Raw genomic sequence first — 14915 nt, 5'->3', positions numbered from 1 at the left:
TCACAAAGATCTACACCTTCACAGAAAATATAAAGGGAAGGAGGCCCTTTTAAAGAACTGGGAGTATACACAGGCAAAACTGGGGACACCCGGACAGGCACCTTGGCTTGGAGGAAATATTGAGGGCTAAGGACTAACACAAATATTAAGGTCTGCCTACATGTGATGTCATTTTCAAAGTGGTAGTGAAACCTATTGAAACAACTGGATCTTGCGTAGTGGAATGCTTAAGGTCATTTGTGCAGTCTTGGATAGTGGAATGTAAGTGGGGGAACTCTAGGGCATGATGCTTCCTCATACATGTGATTGTTTAAAAGTCTTTGTCTACAACTACTTGGTTGACTCCCTATATCGGGATGTATCCCTCTTTGATGTATTCAATGCAATTTTGCTGTAGATCAAAGCACTTTACCTATAATTAAAATCAATCAAATAGTTTAAAAAAAAACCTCAAATGCATTAGTGGGTATTCCATAAAGGAAAGAATGCAGTGTATTGTCAATGGTATCTTCACGCTGTTTGGACTATTCCTATCCCATGACATAGGCCAACTTACATGTGGGGTACGTTTTTATCAGAAGTGTGGAAATATTGAATGGTGGGACTTTCGCTGGAATTTCTGCAATTTTCTGTCACTGGAATGTGAAGAATTTATGATATGTGGTGGCCAGCGGAAATGGGACAAGCCCCCTCGCCCAGCCTGACGGCAAAAAACCTGGGTGTGAGGTGGGATGACAGTATGTCTTTTACCACGCACATCCAACAAGTAGTCGGCTGCTGCTTGAGCAAATTGAGGAATCTTCGCAAGATTCTGAGACTGCTATCAGAGAGCTGTCGTAAAACAGTAGTCCATGCCACAGTGACATCTAGGCTGGACTACGCCAATGGCCTCTATCTGGGCTTACCTAAATACTTAATACAAAAACTCCAGTTTGTCCAAAATGCGGCTGCGAGACTGCTAATGAGGATTCCTTTTAAGCATTCAGTCTCTCCGCATCTTCGATCACTTCATTGGCTACCAGTAGCCAGCAGAATCAAATTCAAGGCACTTACGTTGGCCTTCAGATCTCTGTTTGGCACCTGTCCTAAATATCTGAAAGCTCGGCTACCGAGATACTTCCAGGCCTGTGCGTTACGCTCCAACTGCCGCGTTCAGCTTGCGGCCCCTAGAGTGAAAAGGGCGAGACTGGGGGTCGTACTTTTCGGCAAATGTTGCGACACTGCGGAACACATTGCCCCCAGAAATTCAGCAAGCCCCCTCTGAAATCTGCTTCAAGCGACTACTAAAAACCTGGCTCTTTACCCAACCGCACTAGGCATCTTCACTTCGGTCCTCTTGGTTGACTGTGTTCTTGCAGCGCCAGGACACCTCCTCGTGAGGTAGCTGTTCGTGCTATATAAAATGCCGTATTATTATTATTATTATTATTATTATTATTATTATTATTATTATTATATTTGTACCTGAACTTTGACATTTTCAGTGCATTCTTGTTAATCAAACGAGCTGAGGATCATACAAGCTGCATCAACACAGATTTCCCTCTGTAGCTACTTTATGACAAATATCTGGGGTAGGTAGTTGACCATGGGCTCAAATACTGCAGAAATGCCTATGAAAGCTTCTCCATCAGACACATTACCTTTTGTCACGTGTTTGGATATTGACTCACAGCTTTGAAAATGTATGTATATATGGTACCTCCACACTTGGATATCAAGGGGGATATGGGTCAAGCCATAGCAAGTTGTGTTCCTGTGGAAGGGAAACTGGCTGAGAAAGCGATTGAAAACAAATGCTAAAAATAATTTCATTTTCACAGCAATCTTCTTGCCAACAAATCAGTGAGAAAGGTAATGCACCAAGTTCTAGAAACCTTAGGATGCTCGGATGATATGTGAGTGTGGTATGTTTCCATACAGCCCAAGGGTCATAACTACAACCAAAAGACAGGTACCCTAAGCCAGCCTTTCATATGCAATAAAATAATGAGAAAATGTATTTAGAAAATTTAAATATATCCACTTTTTTGTTATTTGATCATGCTGCAATAGGATAATGATGTGGGTTTGCGTCAATACATAACCAGAATGTGGTGGGGAAAAAAACCGTATGGCTTGTATGGGTGCACACAGAGACCAACAAAGCACATGTGCTTGAATAACCTATTGCTGCTTAAAAAAACAAAACTCTGCCTCTGTGCAAACAGGCAAAAAGGTGGGGGGCCTACTACCAGGCTCAATTCACAGACATTTTATTCATACTCAGGACACACATGGAAGAATCAAATGCAATCCCAAAAACATTATTCGACAGGTTTGTCATAAAAGCCAGTCACAGATAAAACAGTGAATTTTCGCACATTAAAAAGGGTTAAAATGCATTAATTCAGAATGTTAAAACTTAGAATTGCATACAAAACACATGATCCAGTTAAAAAATGTCAAACATTTTCAGAGGGAGCGTGACACAATAGTTAATTAAGATCCTTAATAAATAAATAGCTAAAACATCTTAACTTCAAACAACGTCAGAGATATTTCAGTAACACAGATAAATGAAACCTGGCAGATTTTCATATAACATCTACAGTACCTGATATATTTATCCACATCCAGCTGAGGAACTTGGCTACTGCTATTGTGATACATGGCGATGTGTCGGTACACAATATTCTTAAAGTAATACTAAAAGTTCTGGTGCCCAGGTTTCTACAAATTGGATACAGCCACACCTTCCTGGGACCTGTGTAGGCAGGGCAGACAAACAAAACGTGGGCATAGAACTCATCCACTATGTTGCAGAAGGAACACTTGCTGTTTTCTAACTTAGCCCACTTAGCTGTGTATTCTCTTACTGGTAGGGTTCCCACTCTGAATTGGAAGTGCAACTTCCAATCTAAAGGTTGCCGGTCTGCCTACTCCAACAAATTATAAGACTCCTTGACAATAATTATGCTAGAGTGTGTTGGGGGCCAAATGGGGAATTGTCTAAACCTGTACCCATAAAGCGGGGAGTCCGCCAAGGGTGTGTGCTGGCTCCCACGCTCTTCATTATTTGTTAAAGACATTCCAGTTCACTTGGAAGATTACAACAACGATTCACCCAAGTTGAATGGAACAAGGGTCCCCGCACTCTTTATGCGGACGATACTATCCTGATCTCTCAATGGTCTTCAAACCCTCCTAAGTAGATTCCAACTTTACTGTAATGAGAAAGGGCTAGAGATAAACACGAAAAAAACTAAATGTATGGCCCTAAATCCCCACAAATCATTCAAGGGGAACTTTTTTCTAAACAATCAAAAACTGGAACTTGTGTCTAATTTTACTTACTTGGGAGTTTCCTTAGATTCGAAAAATTCATGGAAAACCCAAATTGAAAAAAACAAAACGATTTTAACCCAGAACTCCTTACCAATTTTAAAGAAACATGGGGCGACTCTTAGCAAATCCATTTCACCAGCATTAGAAGTGTTTAAATTTAAGGCCCAGTCTGTCTGCAGCTCTATATGGCGCAGACATTTGGGGTCCAAAAGCTGGGAATTTATTTGCAAAGAGTGAAAATAAGTTTTATAGAAGTATTTTAAGACTACCCAAACGTACCCCACTTTTAATGTTATTGTTAGACCGAAGTCCAAAACGTATAGATCATTTTGCAATTTTACTTCCACTTTCTTACTGGGTGAGACTCTGGTGCACACCAGAACTTGGAGACTATAGAGATAGCCTCCTTGAACTAAAGAGTCTGGATCTTTACTGTGAGAAGTTGGCCTGGTATATGATGCTCACTAGTTCTAGTGATCACCTTGTACCATGCCAAGCAACCCTTATGATGATCGGTTGTAAGTCAACCTTATAGACCAGTTATCCTAGTGGTAATGTGGACAAAGCAGTCTTAGGCTAAACTCTGAAAGGCATGTGAAGCAAGCTGTTTTACCATATACAACCCCCTTGAATACCAAATGAAAGGACACCACACAGATATATATTGAAAATATATATATATTTATTAACTACAAATATCCCCTGGACTCTTTATGAGCACAGAAGCACAAGCGTTAAAACAAAACACAGTTAAAATACACAAAAGTTGCACAATATGGATGAGCCCTAGGGGCCACCTAAACCATATTCTAAGAAAGTGGTATAAGAGATACCAATCAAAAAGGAAACAGGCCTAGGGCCTTGGGAATTGCTGGAGCTGATCGGGACTAGCAGTGACTGAGTCGGGAAAGGCCCGCGGGACTCGGGTGCAGTGTTTAAAGTGCACGCACTCACCAATGCAATGTCTATGGTGCGTAAAAGTTATAAAGTTAGTTAGTTAGGAACCTTCCGAGTGACCTAGAAAGCTGAAACTTAAGACACAGACACTAGAGGTGTGTACCAGTGTGGGAACACCAGCGTTGCTGAGTTACCTCACCCACAGGACGCGGGTGCATAGGGTCGAAGTAGTGTCGGGTTTCGTCACGCTGGTCGATGGTGCTTGGAGCTGAAGATGCTGCAGGCGGCTCGAGGTGAAGAGTTCCGGTGGATCCAAGGGTGGATCTGAAGTTGTGAACACCTGAAAGCAGAGGGGACAATGTTCAAAGTCACTAGCCAGTGACTACCGTGGAACCAGATTGGAACCAGGCGAAGTCGGGTGCAAACAGGTGTTGAGGTGTAGCTTCTCTCTGGAGCCACGTGGCACGAGGAGGTCGAGGACGTCCAGGAGTCGATCACGAGCTGTCCCACGCAGGCTTCTCGCTGTTGGCAGTGTCGGCAACTTGATTGGAGCAAATGGGCCTTGGCTAATGCAAGCCACGCAGGAATCAAAAAAGGCTTATCACTCGGACCAGCAAGGTCTCACGTCTCTCGGTGCCTCCACGGGTCCCTTCTTTGCAGGGACTGTGGATCGGGCGGTGTGCAGTCTGGGAGTCTGGGTCTTGTCAGGCTCTGGGCTCGGGCTCCAGCGGGAGGCGGTGGCAAAGCAGACGTCGAGTTGCGGGATGGTGCCTGTGTTCACAGGGTGGCCACTCCTAGGCCACAAGGGAGATGCTCTTCAGTCTTCTGTGCAGCAGAATGTCGAAGTCCAGTCGTCTTCTTAGTTTCAAGTTGATTCAGGATGATCTGAGGGGCTATGGCACTGCTCCCACTCCTATTCCCAATCTGAGGGGTGGATCACATGCTAGGTCCCTCCTCTGGGTGGGACCAGGAAGGGGGGCGGTTACGCCTCCTTTCCTTTGTCCAGCTCCTCGCCAGCCCTGGGTCTGGAAAGTCCCAGGACCGGTTTGGACTGGCTTATGCATGGGGACACCTTGTGTGCCCCGGGCATGTCTGATTCTATTCAGCCCTGTCCTACCCGATACACAAAATCCTGTCTGGGGTGGTGCTCGCACCTCCCAAGGCAGGAAACCCTTTGTCCAAGCCTTCCTCGCTGGAAGGACTCCCAGCAGCAGGAGGTCAGACTTGTGTCTGTGGTGGCAGCATCCATTTTGTGATGCTGAGGCTCGGGTTAACTTTAACCGGGGTTAAGGCTATGTACATTTCGTGTCCCTCTAGAAGGGTGGAATGCTATCCCCGTTGACAGAACTGTCGAGGGGATAGTATTCCAAATCGTATGACACCTTACTCAACATGTTTTGATAAAGCCAAACTAAACTTAGCATATAACCGCGAGGATTATAATGCACTTAAGAGTATATGGTATGGCAATATCCCGGAACAGCTAAGGGAGTGGTTCCCGACAGCTGCAGACAGGCTCAGCTCATGCTAGAGCACCATCTCACATATTTCCACGCACTCTGCCTCCAGGATTGATGAGGCTTTCCATAGGAGTGGCTGATAGGAACATATGTGTCCAGTCTAGGTTAGGTATAGGGATACTACACCTAAGCAAGAGGTGATTACACCAACTTGCCCCAGCTGAGTGATCAGCCAGTTGTGTCAAATCTGGAGGCCAGGCCAGGGGTGGCATAATGCATGCTGCAGCCCCTGGTAGGCCTTGGAAACACCTATGCCCTGGATACCTAGAGTACACTGTTACAGAGGCCAATAAGGTGAACCAGTTCCAATTCGTAATGCACCTAGAGTGCATTGGCAGTAATTTAGAGAGAGAACAGCAGGCTGTGGGTCTGATTAGCAGGCCCACAGCCACATTAAGTCATAAACCAGTGAAGCAAAAAGCAAAAATTTGGGGTGACCATAGGATAGCAGACCCTACTCTCCTACATTTACAATTCGAACCCTTGGCTGAAACACATTCAAACATGGCTCAGTAGAATTGGTCTGTCTCATTTTTGGGAGGAACCCCAAAGTCTCACACTTAGCTGCAAAAAACTAGTCAAAATAAAATTCTGGGCGCATATAGCATACAATCTCCCAAATAGCCATACAGGCGGTACCATTACAAGGAGCTTTTTGGCATTCAAGGACTCCCCATATTTTGAGGACTTTTTAGACGAGGTCCAACCCCCCCTGGCAAAAAGCCTATATCTGAAATTCAGATATGGAATACTTAAAACTAACGTAATGTTAGCTAGTTGGTCTCTGACGGTGGGGTCTACAAAAAGCGTGAGGTGTATGTGTTGTCCGTCCAGTTCAAAAGAGGATGATAATCACATCCTATTCTTTTGTACTGCATATTTATTAGCAAGAAAAAGATGGATCAGACCACTGTGTAATGCCATGGGTGTACGCTCCTATGCTGAAGCATATAGGATTATTAAAACAGACTCCAGACAATTGGTTGTTTACTGTATAAGCAGATTTTTATTGTCAGTATGTTATACTCGTAAAAAATTGGGGTTGGATCTATAAACGGCTAGGTCTGTGTATATTTATCTGTGGTGGATAAGGCTGTTCTGATTTCTTATTGATTGTATAATAATGAATTGCCCCTAGGAATCAGATAACTGGTCATGTACAATTGTTCTTAAGTAAATGTTTTATACATGCCTTCTTACTAATTTATGGATTTTATTGTATTCCTGCAAACCCCATCCGACATCATGTAAACTGTTTTTTCCTCAACTGTGCAATGTATTCTTGGTTTTATGTATCTTTTATGGCCACAAAGTGCCGAAATAAGGATTGATGATGATGAAAGGTTTGGAAATAGCGTCCAGTACTGTTCCAGACTAGGCCATGTTTTTATTGTTAAGAAAGCCCCAGATAATGATGAGCTGTCGCTCTCTCTGTGCTTATTGAGGTAAGCCACTTCCCAATATCTTTCTTTTATGATCTCTTTCGGGGGGAATCTGCAACATGATGGGTTTTCCCACAATTCTGACAGACCGATACTCGCAAAAGAAACTCTGACCGCTCTCAGCCAGCTGATCTTTTTAAACTGATCTGATGCGATTACATCCCTGAGCCCAGCAGCATATTCTGACTAAGCATGGGCGAATTTTGCGAATTCGCGATCCGCGAATTTGCGGATTTGCGAATTCGCGATCCACAAAATTCGCGAATTTGTGCGAATTTGCGGATTTTTGTTTTTTTGCGTGTTCGTGGGGTTTTTTGCATGCTCGCAGGGTTTTTTGCGTGTTCGCGGGGATTTTTGCGTCTTCGCAAGCCGCTTGCATAGCAAAGTTACCCATGCAGTCGTTTATGGGAGAGGGAGGGAGAGAGAGATAGATAGATAGATAGATAGATAGATAGATAGATAGATAGATAGATAGAAAGAGAGAGAAAGAGAGGGAAAGAGAGGGAAAGAGAGAGGGAGAGAGAGAACGAGAGAAAGAAAGAGAAGCCGCATCTCTGAAGGGCCAGATTCCTGAGTTGCCCCTACAGAACATACAGCTTTTTATTTTTAGCAAAATGCATAGGAAAATTGTGCTGTAAAGGTCTCTTTTAGTTTAACCCCTCCTGACAACTCAAAATGGGTGTATTTGCCATCCTCTCCCTTCTTCCTGTCTTTTATATCTGTAAGTGCTTCCTGATGAGGTTTAATTCCTTGGACAGGTGCCTCGTTGCCTACTTGGAACTATTCTCTGACCCTGCTTCAAGGGTCAGAGCAGGGTCAGAGAATAGTTGCAAGTAGGCAACGAGGCGCCAGGAAGCAATTAGCAGCAGGTGTCCAAGTTGAATTTAATTTGTTTGTAACCCTTTTGTAAAAGGTTACAAAGAAATTAGGTTCAACTTTTGCACCTGCTGCTGTAACCCTTGCTTGGCTGAAAATTCGTCCCCGCTGATTCGCGGATTTTACTGCGATTTCGCGAGATTCGCGGATCGCGAAATCGCGGAAAATCCGCAAATTCGCCCGTGAAACGGATTTTACGCCCACCCTTAATGCTGACAGTTCTGCCGTGCACCATATTCTGCGCCAATACTAGATAGGATGAAGCCTTGCTTAGTCTGCTAGCTCTTTCCTGCCCAGATCCTGTAACAAAGGGAGAACCGGGGTGCTTTGGGGGAGGTTGGTAATGTCTCAGGAACCTGTTTTCAGCAAGGAAGAATCACTTTCTTTAGTTACTTTCTCAGACTACTAGGACCAAAATCACTAGTAGGTTGCACATATCGAGTGCGGGTTAATCTCATAAGAGGATTTATTTATTTATTTACATAAAGTTTTATATAGCGCAAACTTGACTCTAGAGGGTATCAAAGCGCTTTAAATTTAGGATTGTTGCGTTAAAAATTACATCAGTTACAAGAGCATAGTTAGGTACAGTACACAAAAACAATGTTGCAAGAATTTGTAGGAGAGAAGGAAAGAAGGAGTCCCAGCAGGGAGACAAGGAAGAACTGTGCCCAATGTCCGGCTGGGTAGGTGACGGTCGAGGGGGAAACCAGGGGGAATCTCCTCAGTAGCTGTCTCGCCGCTCCACCGGGCATCAGCCATGTTGCTAAGGACTCAGCGTTCAGGAAAAACAGTTTTCAGTTGATTTGATTTGAAAAGTTTTATATAGCGCTGGCTAGACCCGGAGTTATCAGAGCGCCTTACCAGAGGATCGTTGCATTACAAGGTACATCTAAAAAGTTGTGTATAGCGCTAGCTAGACACAGAGGTATTGGAGCGCTTTACCAGAGGATCATTGCGTTACAAATTACATCAGTTATAATATCGTAGTAAGGTACGGTAAACAAAAGAGAAGTTGTGAGAATTCGTAGGAAAGGAGGGGAGGAAGGATCCATAGCAGGGCAGAGTTACAGAAATTTGTTATGGGAGAGGGAGGGATGAGAGAAACAGGGAGAGGGGTAGAAGCTGTGCTCAATGTCCGGCTGGGTAAGTGACGGCCGAGGGGACGAACCAGGGTCAATCTCCTCAATAGCTGAACCATCAACCATGTTGCATTAGAATTGAGGCCTAAATACATGTCTGTTTAAAAGCAATAGACGGATCATGGTCCATTAAATTCTCACTGATTAGGGCCATCTCAGCAGTTTGCGACTTCACCGCCAGGCTGAGTAATAAGCCACTTCCCACCATGATTACAATTTATCAAGTAAAGTGACTTTCTGCCGCTGCTTATGGGAGCAACATTTGGGGATATGAGGATCCATCTATTTTACAAATAGTGGAGAACTCTGTTTTCTTTAGGCTCTCCCCAGATCACTCTGGCATATATAACTTTCCTGGGACTCTGGATGGAATGTATTTCCAGTGTCTTCGTCTCCTTCTGGATGGTTATCTGTTGGGTATCGAGTGGATCATCCATTAATAAGATTATTATAAGAGACTGCTTTCAGTTGGATGCGGCTCACAGGGTTAAATAGATGTAAAATCACGGTTTTGTGCACTTGGGAGACCAGGTCTATATAATAACACCAATAGCATTACTATAGCACATTAGACATTAACTTAATTTATTTTTTATGCTTACAGGATAGACATGAGGGAGCTGAAGCAATTAGTTAAACCTACTGCTCATGCTTTTTGTGAAATCTACCCCATAGAAGGAGCCATATCTGGTCACGTGCTCAATATCTCTTGTCTAGATGTATGTTAAGCGTGTTATACTGCTTGCTTGCGGTTCCGAGAAGATGGCATGGGAAACGACCTTAACAACGTGGTCAAAATACCGCAGTACATTCACATTGCTGCTTTACCAACAAAAGTCGTTACCACTACTTGCACTGGAGGGCGCTCTATACTAAGGAATAGTGTGATTTACTATTCCAACACCTTCTCTACTGTATATAGGCTGGAGTTGGAATAGTAAATCATACTATTCCTAAGTCCAGCACCCTACAGCGCAAGTCATGGTAACGACTTGCGTTGTAAAAGCAGCGATGTAATGTACCACAATCATTTTGATCGCGTGGTAACATCATACATCAATGGCATAAGGTTGAGAGACTGCCATCATGGGAGTGATTCAACCTCGGCACTGGACAATATGCACTTTACATTTTGTTTTGTAGATGTTGTGCTCCTTTGAGGGCCAGATTTGTATTTCTACATTTAAGGGGTTTACATTTCACTTAAGACCAGCCTCATCGTTTCAGCAATTATCTACAGAGCATATTTGTTTTTCTGTGGCTGGCTTTCTGAAAGAGCCCATTAAATTCAGATTATAAATTCATTGTTACCTCTCCTAATTTGGAGTGTTGTATTCAATATTTTGAATGATATTCTTCTTCTGGTCTTAATCAGTGTGTTTGGCATTTTTAGATGTTATGTAGTGATGTGATGTATATTTATTGCTCCTGTGTGGTTAATTTTCTAATAAACCAAATTAAAGTATTAATATGATCAATAGACTGGAGCGTGCCATTTTGACCAATGTATTCACTATCTTGCTTTGTAATGGTTATCTTGTGAGTTACAGATGAATACCATTTTTAAAAAATTGAATCTCTATTTTTTTCCACAGGTGGTGCAATATGGAAGGCTCATTATATCACTCCAATATTTCACCCAGAAGGGGGCGTTGGCTGTTTTAATGTATTGATTTGCCAATGTGATGGTCCCTTTGTAGCCCATCACTACCCTCCATTGCTCTATGACCTGTCCAAAGATCCCTCTGAGGCTAAACCCATTTCTGAAGATACTGAGCCCCGTTTCCTCGAGCTGATAAAAAGAATTGACCAGGCCGTAGCAGACCATCAGAAGACCATAACACCCGTTCCTCAGCAGCTCTCTATGTATAATGTTATGTGGAAGCCCTGGTTGCAGCCATGCTGTGGTATATTTCCATTTTGTTGGTGTGATGCCGAAAGTGACCATGATCAGACTATTGCTTAATGAAGGAAACTGTCTGTTTCTAGCGTCCACATAAAGTATGTGAATTTACATCATTGCATTTGTCAAACAAATTCTATGTTAAGTTACAGATGCTCCAGCTGAGCCTGAATTCGGAGACTGTTTACAATAAACGCTATGTTGAGTGGCCTTGCACATCACTTATTTTTTTTCAACTAGACCATGTCTTTCCCTCTGCTAACATTCACAGAAAATAAAGAGACCTCAACCAGTTTCATTGGTAGTTAAAACACTATAGCAAACGTTCAGGAAATCCAAATTGTTCAGGTGGCTAGTATGAAATAGATTTTTTTTTAACTTTTATAGATTTTGTGTGGACTGAACAATTCTCATACATTACAAAGTTTACAATAAAATGGACCAGATTCCTTATTTGAGATGATTTTCCTAGGCGTAGGGGAACAAAAGTACAAACCATAATTTTGGTTTGTAAACCAAGATTGGAACTCAGCTCTCCTGAATCCACTGTAGGCAACACTAAGTTGCGTCATCCCCTAATAATCATCCAATAAAACACTCCCATTTTGCTGCAAATTGTCTGGGCAATGCCTTGTCATAGTCTTTTTATTAATATCATCACTTGAGTTTAGGGCATGGGTACAAGCAAACATTTTACCAGGGGCAACAAATGATGGCCTGTGATCTGTCTGCCAGCAGGTTGGCTATAGGGGCCGGGATGTTTAAGGGGGTGTAAGCTGGACGAGGGGAAGCAAAGCATGTAAATCTAGTGGCTGAATTCCACAACGTGAAACCAAAAAAACTGGGATCCATCCTGGCTTTCTCACTTGACCAAATTGTGTGATCCTATGCAATTGTTTTTCCAACTTTGTCTAATTTTTCCTCATGATCACATATAAGTGGAAATTGAAATACATGAGTTGAGGATGAGCACTGTGCAAAACTGTCTCTTGTAGAAGATTTAATAAACTATGATGTCGTCCATGTATATTAGTAACCCAGGTCACCCACAGGGTGCACATGACAACTGATTTGCCTCCTAATTTTACTATGGCATTGTTGTCTGGGTGGGGGGAAACCGGAATGTTTCTTAATTCATTTTGAAAACATTTGCTTTTAAAAAATGGCTCACAATGCAGTGATATGATCTGATGTACTAGGGTGAAACGCTCCTGTATATCAATGAAATACACTTTCATGAATTTTAAAGAGGCTTTATCATATTTATACAAGATGTCTTAAAAAATAAAGGTGTTCCTGAAGTTAGGTGGAGCAGGAGAGCAGGCCACCTCAGTAACGTCCTTTCTTTAACTTCAGTTAACCTTTCAATAAATGCTTGCTTGTTAGTTTGTTATTGTTCTGAATGTCAGTGCCCAGTCAAATAAACAGCAGCACAGTGCTGCTGTTGACCAGGAGCCCGCATGTAAAGGTCGGAAGGGCTGTACTTTGAGTATCACTGGTTTAGTAAAATCCATTGCTGTCTTAAGGAGCTGCCCGTTAGCAACCCAATTCACATATCCTCTTCCTAGTCTTATCTAAGTACAAGAGGAAGATAAGTTTACATGCTGATGATTGACATTAAAAAAATCTAATACTGACAGGAAATCTTCATACATTGAAGACCACACTTTCCTTGTCATAGCCTCAAGTCTATTCAGAAGGGTTTTTGCCACACAACCTCGCTTGGTTTCTTATAAAAATGTTTTCCAAAATGTTTAATTAATGTATTCATTTCCAAAACAAGCTTCTCTCTTTCTGGTTCGGGAATATTACACCTAATACTCACCAAATATCACATACAGTATTACCGGATACAGCTTAAATGCCTGATATTTTAACCAGAGACATCTAGGGGGGAAAGTCCAAGGGCAGTAACAATGAAGGCCTCATTTAGAGCTTGACCAATTTGCAGCAATGCTCCCACCCCACCAATTCCATGCTTTCCCTCTCTAGTAAGAGTTGTGGTAAGAACAAGGTTGATATCAGCAGAGCTTCTGCAGGTGTAAACCGCTGGACTGTTGGCCCAACCATCAAGGGACCACCAGATCACAGTGAGGGTTGTATCACCTTCCTGAGCTTGGTACTAGGGTGGTACTAGTGTCACTCATTTTCCTTGCCAGTGTCCAGCATAGCAGACACAGGCAGAGAAAATGCAGATAGGCTCCCATTAGCAGGGAGAAAACTCCCTGCACCTACGCAGCAACCCTTTAGTGCTGTAAACCAATCCACCGTGGAAGTAGCTCCCTTCTCTGCAAAGACAGTCCAATTTGAGAGCCGAGGATCTCTACATAGGGCAAAAAGTCACCCGCCACGGTGGGACTCAACACGATTTCTGCCACTCCAAAGACCTTAGACTCATAGTAGTGAAATTACTGGTAAGTAATTAGAATATTACAATGTGGAATGTGATGAGAAGAAACCAAGTGCAATGATTGGTGGAGAACAAACAGCCAAACCTGCAACCCTGTGCATTGAAACCAGGCAAAGCCCATAGTTCCGGATGGAAGACAAGACTCACTGGGAACGAGGGAAGAGTATTTAACGAATAGGCCAAGGAAGATGGTTCAAGTAGTATTTAAGATTACCAGTAAATACGAAATTACATCCTAGGGCCAATCCCTTGTCTCCTCCTTTACAGTGTGAGGATGTCCCAAGTCCATGCCACACACTGGACATGCAGACTCTCCATGAAATATCAAATAATTACAAGTACATGTGAAATTTGCAATACAGTGGAACACAACAGAGAATCAACCTAGGGATACAGAGAACACCAATGAACCAAATTTCAAATCCACTTTATGCACCGTCTCCACCTAAGAGGATAAACTAGAACACAGACCGTAGCAAGCAAGGCTGAAAAATTCACATACTTGAGCCATCACATGACAGAACACACAGTCTGCTTAAATGCTTCCAAGCACACCCATACTTGACAGATACCAGGATTATACCCTGTTGCCCAAACGTGGAGAAGGCTATCACCCTGTGCATAGACAGGGGAAAAATAGCCCTGATTGGTTGCAACAGAAAAAAGGAAGAGCAATAACCTGGCTCACGACTTGCCCAAGGGAACTGATGGGAAGAACAGAGTAACTTGGATAACCAGTCTGTAAAATACTCCATTACTACAGAGTGGATGGCTGAGACAAATAGAACCATTAGAGTATGCTTTTCAAGGAAATTCTCCAAAAGTTCAAAAGGAGAGGAATTCAGATCCCTCTCAATCAGAAAAAACAGTGTAGAACATGAGCTCTGGGCAGGAGCCAAATCACAGTTTAACCACACAGAAGCTATAGAGCTGAGAGTACCAGTCCCTTCAAAGCAACCTCAGACCTCCTCAATTGCCTACCACTGAAATCTCAAGGTAGAAAAGCGAGACTCTTTTCAACCTTTATATGCAAAAAAATGATGTACATAGTGCTAAAGGTTCAATACAGCCAGCCCTGACCCATCCTATGTCACACAGAACATTTGAAGAAAGACAAAAAAAATGGGCAGAGATACAGGAGAAAAACTCAGCAGAGGGCAACTGGCTGATTGCTAGCTAGCACATGCAATTGCACTGTCGAGAGAGAAGGGAAATGTTGCCCAAATCAGCAGGACATAAACAATGAAATACTTATAAGCCTTTACCACTTAAGAGAGCAGAGAGGAAGCTGGGAGGTAGCAGTGACCACAAATGTATGAAATTAGGTTGCAACTACCACCGATCAAAAGGCAGCTACTACTACAACTCCAAAAAAGAGATGACACTCCCTCTTGAGCC

General features: G+C 42.8%; 1 protein-coding gene across 1 annotated transcript in view; it reads left to right on the top strand.

Moving 5' to 3' along the window:
* Nucleotides 1-12133, top strand: part of LOC147698099 (arylsulfatase D-like) — a 291198-nt gene extending 279065 nt beyond the window's left edge. The window contains exon 6 of the mRNA XM_086934775.1: nucleotides 10800-12133. Within this exon, the coding sequence (XP_086790901.1) occupies nucleotides 10800-11170 (371 nt within the window). The 3' untranslated portion in view covers nucleotides 11171-12133. The remainder of the gene's footprint in view (nucleotides 1-10799) is intronic.
* The last annotated feature ends 2782 nt before the right edge of the window (nucleotides 12134-14915 follow it).

The sequence above is a fragment of the Lissotriton vulgaris genome, chromosome 8, assembly GCF_964263255.1.
Source record: "Lissotriton vulgaris chromosome 8, aLisVul1.2, whole genome shotgun sequence".
NCBI classification, from domain to species: domain Eukaryota; kingdom Metazoa; phylum Chordata; class Amphibia; order Caudata; family Salamandridae; genus Lissotriton; species Lissotriton vulgaris.
Note: the sequence above shows the minus strand (reverse complement) of the source record. Positions and strands in the feature narration are given on the sequence as shown.